The 11,662-nt window shown below is 37.9% G+C and overlaps 1 protein-coding gene across 7 annotated transcripts in view; it reads left to right on the forward strand.

The window, feature by feature from the left end:
• hdac5 (histone deacetylase 5) overlaps positions 1 to 5,847 on the forward strand; it is a 64,463-nt gene extending 58,616 nt beyond the window's left edge. For all 7 annotated transcript variants that reach the window (XM_028022609.1, XM_028022608.1, XM_028022610.1 and 4 more), the window contains one exon: positions 220 to 5,847. In XM_028022609.1, the coding sequence (XP_027878410.1) occupies positions 220 to 259 (40 nt within the window). In that variant the 3' untranslated portion in view covers positions 260 to 5,847. The remainder of the gene's footprint in view (positions 1 to 219) is intronic.
• Positions 5,848 to 11,662: the final 5,815 nt, after the last annotated feature.

Consider the following 11,662-nt stretch of genomic DNA (forward strand, 5'->3'; position numbering starts at 1 on the left):
TTATACTGTGGTAAAATTGCTGGTATATACAGCTGGACTATATTTACAAGTAGTCAGAAGGTAATTTTCAAAAGACATCGGTTGTATTCATTTTGATTTCGGGGTGTCAGAGTAAAGGGAGCAGAATACTATAAAAACAATGTCTTCTGTGTGTTCTTGTGTCACAGAATATCTCTATAAGATGTGATGTTATGTGATTGACTGCTGAACTTTCTACAGGTCTACAGAGGAGCCAATGGAGGAAGAGCCTGTTTTATAAAGAGGAGCTGACCTAAAGCATCCAAAAACACCTTCACCTCCTTCTAGCACCTTCTTGTCCTCCTGTTCCTGCTCCTCCACAGAGTGTGTATGTACACCAACACACACACACATGTACGCATTCGCAGTGTGGAACTGAATTGTTGTGGAGGTCTCAGATTAGCTGAGAACATCCAAGTAAGGCAGGCAAAGGCAAGTCCTGTACAAAACAGGGGTGCCTCTCTTTTCTTCTGGTTCATCCATCCAAAGATTCGCAGACGACTTGTTCGCATCTTCATGGAAACCAAAGACAAGGAGCGTCAGCAAGGTTGCAATTTCTGTACACTACCTGTACACAGCATCGTTGAACCTTGTCCAGTCATTCTTCTTTTATATTTCCTACCTACTCCTCTGATTCCACTGAGGGACTTTTACTGTGGAAATAAAAAACTTTAATCTGGTCAAAATGTTTGACAACAAGCTGACGACTTGTCTTCTTGTGTCTGTCAAAGAAAACGAGTAGTCGCTTGTTGGAAGGGTAACTCGTTTTACAAGGAGCGGGCCAGCAAGAACTCAAGGTGCCTTTTTTCTGTCTAACACAAACTATTCAATCAGAATCCACACATCACTGCCAGTGCACCTCAGCCAACCAAGCAGCCCACGAGGACTGAAGAACCGGCCAGATAGCGCACATACACTGCTGTTGTTTCAGTCGCTTGGTGTATATTTGTTTCATCATCTGAATGCCTTAGTTTTTCTTTTTTTTTGTGACAAAGATGAGTAGAGGGGATCAACAGAGCTCATAAGCTGTAATCTTTCCAGGTATTCCCAAAATACTTATTTGGTGTTTCCTAAGAGTTGTACCAGTGGAAATGTTTGTCAAAAAGCTTATCTGAGTGTTATTATTGAAGTTAATGTAATATAATGATACTGAGGAAACAATCTCAGGATCAGCTCATCTTCTACAAAACTAGACATTATACTGCAGCCCTTCAAACTCACTTTGTTGTTTTTGTTGAAAGTCATGTGACCCGAGTCCCACCCCTTTCTATCTTCCAAAAATAATTTTAGATTGTGGCACTTTTTAAAATACCACAATTACCACCCTTTTTTTGTTTTTCATTTTGAGTGTAATATTTTCTTTTTGCTGTAAATACCGTCCACCAAACAGTTGCGCATAGCAACATCACAGCATCTGTAGTTTGTTTTGTTTTTACTATATCTGTACATACATGTATGTATAAACTACAGAATACTTTCTCTTTTTGTATGACAAGCAAAAATAATGTGTAAACTGTGTTTTATCCAATCAGATAAGATTTATGAATATACTCTATTTGAGGATCTGGTGTTTTAAAAGTTTGGCTATTTGACAGAAAGTTGGTGCACGGCTTGATGGCACCCGCTGTCACCGCAGCCTGCTTGTTTGTTTGTTTACAGATGCCAAGGGACGATAGGATGTTGAATCTTTTTGGAGGAGAATGTTGCGCTCAGGTTCCTCTGGCAGGACCACTGCTCTGTACTGCCCTCCTCAGGCAAGCAGCACATAGGAGGTGTTCAAATCAATTGTCATGACTGGCTTAGTAGGTGGGTCCAGTGACTGTGGCTTTGTATTCCAACAGATTATCACAGCATGTTCCTAAATCCCAGACATGTTATATATGAGGCAACGGACGGATGGTAGCAATGTTCAGACTTCCTCTCCACGATAGACAGAAAACTAATGTGTCCTTCAAAATATTGTTTGTGTCAACAAACTTCTTACAAGCAATTAGTCCTTTTAAAGTAGAACACACATGCTCATTGACACAAGCTTTACAAGTATAATGAAACAGCTTTTGTGAAAAGCGTCACCAATGGTGCAAAAGATAAAGAATGCAGAGTTTGATAGCGACCATTTTAGCTTATGTGAAGGCAGAAGTAGGTGAAAAACATTTAGGGTACCAATCCATAGTCAGCAGGTCACTTTGGTTTTTAATATTGTGGTTTGTAAAGGTTTCTGAAGACATTTTACATTAATTAAATACTTTCAATAATAAAACTGTCCCAAATAACGTAATGATTTAGACCCCAGACTGGTAACACACAGTTTTCACCTCAGCCTCACAGCTTAACTGAACACATTCAGAAAAGAGCAGACTGGGAGGTAAGAGTTATGCCTACATTTGAAGGTGGTGCTAGTTTCCACACAACTTCCTCATGAGAGCAGAAATATTTTTAAACAGCTGAATATGTCTTTGTTGTACGCAGGGAGAACAGTGTAGTTGCCTTGTTACAGCAAACTGAGCATCAATTCACAGAAAAAGATGGATTAGAGACTGCAGTACACTGTACCACAAAAAAACTGATTTCTCTGCCACTTTCACTGGCCTCTCATTAAAAGGACTTTAAACTGTCAGAATAGTTTGGAAACATGTTAACTTTCTAAAAACCTTAATTTGAGTTTGTGCCTCATTTATAGGCACAAACCACTCGTGCAGATGATGCTTTGGCTCAGCTGCCAGATGATGTTAAAATATTCATCACAAACCATTATTACCGTGCTTATTTCAGGTCAAAAAGAAGGTCAACGTTGTATTGAACATTGACATTCAACATGCTAACTTTAGCAGTTAGCATATTGGTTACTTGCTAATTGCTAAACATATCCTTCCTTGGATCAAACTATTATTTAAACATACCAGTTCTTGTTTGTAACTTGAAATGAGTAACTTCATAAACTGACAAACCCCATCATCTCCTGAAGTTGCAAAACCTTAGAGCTGGACCTATCTATTAATCAGTGCTGTAAAAACATTCTATAGACATAGAGAAGCTCACATTAAGTCACTTAACTAGGCATGCTGTTAAGTGATGCCTAGTTACTTAACAACAACTAGGCATCTATGGATGTAACCCTAGCGGTTACATCCATTTAGCAATATCAGACCAATAGAATGCAAAAGATCAATGTATCCCACTTCAGTGTTGATGTGCACAACAGATAGCATCACTGCCTACATAAGTTTTGGGGCTCTCTGCTTTTATACCTGGTTTGTATTTTTTTTCAGGTTGGACTGATTTATCAGATTTATGGCTTTCATGCTACATATATTTTTTGTCTTTCTGCACTAGTAGGCAACCTCATCTCTCAAACTGTCAGTCACTAATATGAAGCCTGACTTTTGGGTGTGGGTGCGGTAGACAGGTGATGTCATGGGCCTGGGAACTGAAAGCTAAAATTCACCAACAAGTGTGATGGTGCAGGATACTGAACCTATTAATAGTCAACTGAAGTTTAAATAAGCACAAATCAATTGAAGGGATAATTTGGATCTTTAAAGTGAAGGTAGTGTCAGTTATAGTTTGATAAACTGTGATTGACAGACAACATGTTCCTGTGGTATTCATAGAAAAGTGAAGAAAACCTCATTATGTTGGATGGCTAGCAGTTAATCAGAGGGTTAATTCTAGCCAGCTAAAACAAGTCAAACATAAAAAATGTTCATATCTGTCAGATAACATGCAATATTAGCAGATATTTAATATCGACACTTTTGCAAGAGACTTTTGTTCTTTTGTCAAAGCAACAAACTCAACTACAGTATCTGAGGCTGCATGTAGCACATCTTCTTGGATAATTCCCAAACAACTGCAAGATTTTGATAATCATTCTTAATTCCATTGGACAAATGGCGGCTCAACAGCAAAGTTAACCTTACGTTTGTGAACTTTACAGTTGATTGGTGAGTGACAGCAGATTGAGACCACAAACACAATTGAGAGCGTAGAAGGCTAACAGTCAAATGAAGCATTGTTGCAGCAAATTATTGCAATTCAAAACAACTTAAACTGCATGATCAAATACTAATAATGTACATCATCCATTTATGAAAAACTGACATGTGATGGGGAAGGAAAATTAACATAAACTCACAACTTCCCTATTGCAAGGCGACTGCTTTTCCCACTGAGAAATCACCCTATACAGTATGTATTACTAAGTTAAACTGTTTGCTCAGTCAAAGAACATCCATGTGATAGCGCAAAGTGCGATTGGCAGAGACAGCCAGCTGTTGGAGCGGGATTATTTCTGCATAAGACCTGGAAAAGGACTGGAACATATTTGATGTGTCTGCACAAATGACAAAATCCAGAGCTTGATATCATTCTTATCAGACTTTGACTGACTGACGTAGCTGGCAGCCTCAGCAATGACAACTAGAAGACAGGAACAAGCTTACTGATCTCTAGTAAAAGAGCACATACACAGCATTGTGTCCAACAGATGGAAACATTTTCAGTTTGAGTGGTTTTGAAGTGTCTATCTGGATAAGGATTTCCTTCAAGTTTCTACAACCTCACTGTGACCTCTGGCCACCCCAGGTAAGAGAAGTGTCACTGATAACATCACAAAGCCTCACTTCAAGAGTTACAAGCTATTCCTTTAATAGTGATGTGGATCAGCAAGCAGCAATTACCACCACATTCTGTTGAGCCCCCCCATGCCTCCTGAAGTCAAAAGCTTTTATATGCCAAATGTGACATTTCTTGAGAATTTGCTTACACTTTATGGTCGTTTAAGGAACTGCAGTGTAAAGGTTTTAAAATACATCATTTCCAGGTATGCTGTCACCACAACCTGAGACATTTCTATGAACCGTTGCAAGTGGAAACTAACAGTTTTCACATGTATTTATTGTTTTACCCTAATAGTGTATTATGATATTAGTTCACTGAGACCAAAACTCAAAACTCCACCAAACCTAAATGTGGTGATGGTTGCCTCACATTGTGTACTCACATGTTGTCTCTCAGCTCACATTTCTTTCTGACAAACAGAATACAGAGAAAAAGCGGATTGACTGAAAGAAGTGTTTAATGTTGTGAAGGTGTTTCACAGCTCTAATGTTGCTATACACACTGACTCTTTTGCTACTTAAATTGATCCTGTATATTTCTTCACGTTTGAGCCCGTGGTGTAACTGTTGTGTCCTGTAAAGCCGTGTTGGGGGGGTTACATTGGAACCCCAGGCTTTGGGTAGAGAGCTTCATTCTCTGCCTCTTTTCTCCCAGTTTCTGGGGAGGAAGACATTCTCTCTGTTTGCTTTCTTTCTTCAGGGTTATCACTGAAGAGGTTTCAGAAAACAGCATTTATTTTTGTTGTTGCTGTTGTTGGAACTTATCACAAACACATTCCTGAATTATCTCCATCCATAGTGTAATTTTTCTTTTGCAGATTGCTGTTGGCAACGGTCCTGTCTAGTTCTCGCTGATTCACATGTAAATAAAGTTCATATTTGTGTACACATGTGCAATACACGCTACTCAAGCAATCTGTTACTGTGACAAATATTGATAATTGCTACTTTTTGAAGTTTCAAATTATTTTTGCTCCTTGTCCTGATTAAGGATTATGTTGCAAGATCTTAAAAAAAGGGAAAGTAACTATTGTGATTCTTCACACTCAGTTTAAATTCAGGGGTTTGCTGACATTTTAATGAAGCCCTTTTGTTTTTAAAACACTCACTGTACTGTTGTGACGATTTAATTATTTTTTTTTTTATTAATATTTTAAAGTGGGCTTGTTAAGTTTGTCTGGAAACTCAATAAAGCAATTCACGGACCGTTGCTGCTGTCTATGTGTTTACATCTGCTGTGATGGAAGCGCGTAGTTAAAATAGTTTTTTGTCAGCAAAAGTTACAGTGGAGGAAATAATTATTTGATCCCCCGCCATATTTTTACATGTGTCCCTACATGTAATTGTCTAGAATGTTATGTATTTATTTTTGAAGTTCATTTGAAAATGTTGAATAAGGATTATAATAAATTGGATTTGAATTTGACTGGGTAAAAAAGTATTTAAAGCATTACCCCCATCATTTAACAATAAATCAGACTAAATATTCAGTTTTACATAGCTAGGGTGATTTTTGTTAGATAAAATAGGCAAAGTTTTTTTATCTGATTTTTTTCTTGCTTTTTGTTAGAATAAACAATAAATCAATTAATTGCACGATAAATGAAAGTTATCAACCTTGTTTTAATTAATCGGATTTATCGTTTCTTCCTGCCCTTTTCTCTTTCTATTGCTGACAATGGATGAAGAAAGGATTAACTCCGGTGCCCTCCCTTCCTCATTTCCTTAGTGTAATGCCCAGTTCACACTACACAATTTTAGAATTGTCGGCCGATCGTCGGCCCATTTTCAAAACCTGAGATCACAGACTAGTCGACAAAAAATCGTAGGCATAACGGTTCGATCGGGTTGTCCAGCCACACTTCAAGAGCAACACACCACACACGAACCGATTTCTCTCACCGGCATTCAGATTTCAGACAGAAAATCCTAAAAGCCACTATATCATACGTGAATTAATGTAAACAAACATGGCTGATGACAAAGCAATAGGATAGTTTGTGAGTCTATTTTAAGCGATAAAAGATGTAACAAAAAGAAAAGGCGTTGGATAAAAGAGTGGAGGATGGGCAGGGCCAGCCCAAGGCATAAGCAAACTAAGCAGTCGCTTAGGGCCCCAGGGCCACTCCCCCTCACTGGAGCTGATTTTTTTTTTTTTTTTTTTAGTAATAATTTCTGTCATTATAACATCTAAAACACACAATTTCACTATGACGTGATTTGTTTTTACAAGAATATATATTTGATAATGTATGAAGAAATTATTTTATTGATAAAAAGAAAAAAATAAATTTCTCTTGATGCCCCCTGGTGGCCGCGGTAGGTACACATTCGACGGTTACCGATCTTTAAAAAGCCTGACCAGCTGATATTGATTTTGGCTGATATGAATTTTTTTTTGTCTGAAAGGTTGCTAAATATACCAAGAAAGTTGGTGAGTTGGCAACAGTGGGGTGAATATTGTTTACTGCAAAAATATATTGCAAACTGCAAATATTCTGACCTGACCTGGTGGGCCAGTCTGTCAGTCAAACCTCTCACTGTAGAGCACCAGAGGACAGAGGCTGATTTTAAAATTTTAAAGATAAGATCAAGGTATAAGATGGGCTGCACATGTAGGTAATAGCAGATCATGATCCCCCAAAATTAAGGAAATCGGCACCCAGAAATCAACTGGTCGATAAATCAGTTGGCCAATAAATGCATCCTATATTATACATGTATATAGTAAACAGCACTGCCAGAGATGCAATAAGTTTATAGCAGGTGTGTGAATGATTTAATGATCGGACTGCTGATTGCAGCCAGTCCACATTGTTAGCAGAACTAGAGGGCCCCAAAACCAAATTTCGCTTACGGCCCCCATGGAGGCTTGGGCCGGACCTGAGGACGGGGCTTTATTTGCTGCACTATGATGTGGAGGTGAGTTATTCTGTTTTTTTCGTCTTTACTAGTTGTGTGTTTAAGCTTAATCGGTTAATTAGTATTTGCCTTTTTAATGTTTAAAATTACATTGAGAACAATGGGCACAAAATAATGGCTACAAGTCCAGTTAATTAATTTTAAAACCAGGCATTAATCAATGTTTTACTACAGTCTACGTGCAATGCTAGTGTCAGCGTAAAGTCCCGACTGAATAAATAACCTTATCATTATAACCTATTTATGTTACGTTTATTTATGAACAGCTGAAAAGTTACCAGGTTTATCAACTGCAGTACCAGTTTCGCTCCAACTCCTCCTCTTGTCATTTCTGTGGATATTCTTTGCACGAATAAACATTAATGTTGTTTTCACATATCATCTCCGATGTCTACCGGACTTTGGGTTGTGCGCCGTGTCAGCTGTTTGGGATTCTCCTCGGTGTATTCCAAAAAACACCATTTTAAAATTGCACCTTTATATTGCACAGTTCAGTTAAACTTACCTGCATGAATAGTCACACATTAAACTATAATTTTCCAGAATAAACATTCAGTGATATGATATAATGCTCTTTCTCAAACCAGGATATGCAGTTGAGACAATGACTCATAGTGTCAAGCATAAATGGAATGCTATGACTTCACTCAATTTTTTTTTCTTCTGCTGCAGCTTCTTTGAAAGCAATAGGCACCTTACAAGAACTACAGTAACTGGTTTTCTCACTGTTTAGCCACTAGAGACTAACTCAAGTAAAAAAATTATGTGACTGTGAAGTCATCTTGTCTTGAAGTGTGGATGTGAAAACATCCAAAGGTAAAATACTTAATTTTATGTGCTGAGGCAAAAACTTAAAAGCCCATTTATGCAGTATGCATAACTTTATAAACTTTGATGAAGGAGTTTTCCTTTTAAATCTGTAATTGAGACAATATTTTAAATTAATTGAACTTAATTATGTCACTGAATAACCAATGATTATGCAAATGTGCCAAAAAAACAACAACAATACAATATGAACTAGTTCAGATGACACATAGCCAAATATCCAACATATTTTGTCTTACAAATATTTTTTTTCAGCTATTGTTATTTTTGTAGTCAAATCACTCTGTTACATTCATTTTAGTCACATAATTGAGGTGGAAACTCATTCCCCTCTCTGATGGATAGGAGAGGAATATATGAAAGGATTTACAAATCCTCCTTCTGTTCGCTAATTGGCAAGGATGAAATTCTGAGAAATCAAGTACAATGGGACAAATCCCAGACAGAACACCGCAGGGAGATGAGAATCGAGGGAAATTGCATTAGAAGTCAAAAACCAGGCAGTGCAGTTTTGGGTTGTTAAACTTGTCACGCAGTGCCTGAGCCAATGCATTTGTTCATGTTAGAGATTCTTATGCTTGTAAAATATTTAAACACTTTTTATATTAAAACTAATTTAGGTACTGTATATAAACAACTATATTTGTCTGACCAAATTATGGTAATTTAATTGTACCTGCATAGGGTGTTTGTTAGAACACTATGCATCACATAATATGCAATTACTGAAAAAAAAGGTTAACAGTGCAACTAATAATAATACTCACACTGTTCAAGAAATGACATGCCAGCAGATTTATTTTGTTGCCCAAGGCTTCTTCATATGGCTTCCTTTACATGGACAGGACATTAATGGCATTTATTTCTAAAATATCCAATGAAAAACATTGTGGGGCTTCAGATAAAACTTCACAGGAGTTGACAATCTTTTTAAAGATTTAGCCTAGCAATATGTGATATTATCAGCACAGTATCAGCATCAGCCGATATTACCTGTAAAATTTTATATTGGACATCAGCCATTCTGTCAAAAGAATTCATCAATACAATATAAAAGGTGTTGTTTTTATATAACAAACCATTGAGAATGATGCCAACAGCACACCACGACATCATAAGAAACTGTCAAGTATTAATGGACGACTGATGTTCTTTTCACTTGTTACTTGTGAGCAGGTTGAGTTTAGTGGAAATTTACAAATTTGCACTGTTTGAGTGTTGTCATTGTCTTAGTGGGAGCAGATGTCATGAATAAATTTGACATAAAACATAATGCAAGTTGAAAGTGTTACATCATTTTCAGTTTCGTTTTAGCATTTGCATTTGGTAGCTGGCTAAATTGACAAAGCTAATGTAAGGAAAGCATAGGAAAAAATATTGGTATTGGTATCAGTTATTGGCCAAATGAGTTTTAGTATATTGACATATCGGATATCAGCTAACAATTTAATGTCGTGCATCCCTAACTTAGCCCTCTAAATCTTTAAAAAGATTGTATTCTTATATCCTTTGTCAAAAGGTCTGATTTCAAAGTTACATCTATACATGAGTCAATTAAACATCTATTCATTTCTGTAATTTCCAGTCTATAAATTTCATTTATGTTAAGACTAATCAAAACTGCTCTGTTTAAATTTGGTGAAAGTTTAGAATTAAACATTTGAAAGGTTCATCACAAAGTCATTGAGAAAAGAAAACACATATTAAATAGCATAAACCAAAAGTCAAAGTTAGCTTTATTTAATTTGGTATTTTAACGTAACTTAAACATTCAGTTTTGATGTTGAGGTAATTATATCAATGTACAGAAAATAAATTCTGCATTTGATATTTACTGATAGACAATTTTTAATTAAACCTGCCTTTTTTTAGTTTGTATTTTTAGCATTAGAGGCCCTTATATAACTGAAGTCAGAGAGAAGGGGGCAGAAACATGCGGCAAGGGAACTGAGGATGGGAGTTGATCTCGGGACAGCCATGTGGACGTCTGCAGCCTCTGTGCTGGTCGCCCGTTCTGGCCACTACACATGCAACACCCTAAATTACAGTGACGTTAAAACAAGGCAACTGGCACAAGACAAGCACTGTCGGCAAAACGCTTTCTGGGTATCATCAAAGACTAAGATGAATTATTTCTCTCAAGAAAAATGTCAGTTGAAGAGCAAGACTTGCTCCAGCCATCACTTCCACACAGACCAACATTATGACGTTTCTTTGAAATACAAAGAGAAGGCTGCCTTGACATTTTATCCGGTTTGCGCACTTCCATCTCTGTAATATTAACTGACTTCATCCATCACTCTCCCTGCACTCTCCATCTAGTCTGGTAATTTCTCAAATTGATTGCTGTAATTCTCTCCTTATTGCTCTGCCTCATAAATTTATCCGTAAACTCAAACTGGTTCAAAACTCTGCTACTCGCATTATTACCAAAATGGCCTCATTTTGCCACATCACTCAAATTTTACAACTTCACTGGCTTCCTGTTACATTCAGAACTCAATTTAAAATCCTCTTGTTTACATTCAAGCCAATCCACCTCAGTGTGCCTCTTGTCTGTCTCAGCAACATGGAGAAAAGAGCCTTCTCTTACTCTGCTCCCCAACTCTGGAAAGCTCTTCCCCTGACATCTGTAATATTGACACTCTTCTGACCTTCAAATGACAACTCAAAACTCATCTGTTCAAGCTTGCTTTCTCACTTTAATTTTTTAGCTATTTTGTGGTTTTGTGTCTTTGTAGACACTTTCTTTACTGTTTAATTTGTGTTTTTAATGTAAAGTGTCCTTGGATGTTTTGAAAGGCACTGACAAATAAAATGCATTATTATTGTTATTATTATCCATAGAGAGGTCCTGGAGCGGAGGGTCCGTCGGACAGTCGAACCTCGGATTCAGGAAGAGCAGTGTGGTTTTCGTCCTGGTCGTGGAACACTGGACCAGCTCTACACCCTCGGCAGGGTCCTGGAGGGTGCATGGGAGTTCACCCAACCAGTCTACATGTGTTTTGTGGACTTGGAGAAGGCGTTCGACCGTGTCCCTCGGGGAGCCCTGTGGAGGGTTCTCCGGGAGTATGGGGTACCGGGCCCTTTGATACGGGCTGTCAGGTCCCTGTATGACCGGTGTCAGAGTCTGGTCCGCATTGCCGGCAGTAAGTCGGGCTCGTTTCCGGTGAGAGTTGGACTCCGCCAGGGCTGCCCTTTGTCACCGATTCTGTTCATCACTTTCATGGACAGAATTTCTAGGCGCAGCCAAGGTGTTGAGGGGATCCGATTTG

This window comes from Xiphophorus couchianus, chromosome 7, assembly GCF_001444195.1.
Source record: "Xiphophorus couchianus chromosome 7, X_couchianus-1.0, whole genome shotgun sequence".
In the NCBI taxonomy this organism is placed as follows: domain Eukaryota; kingdom Metazoa; phylum Chordata; class Actinopteri; order Cyprinodontiformes; family Poeciliidae; genus Xiphophorus; species Xiphophorus couchianus.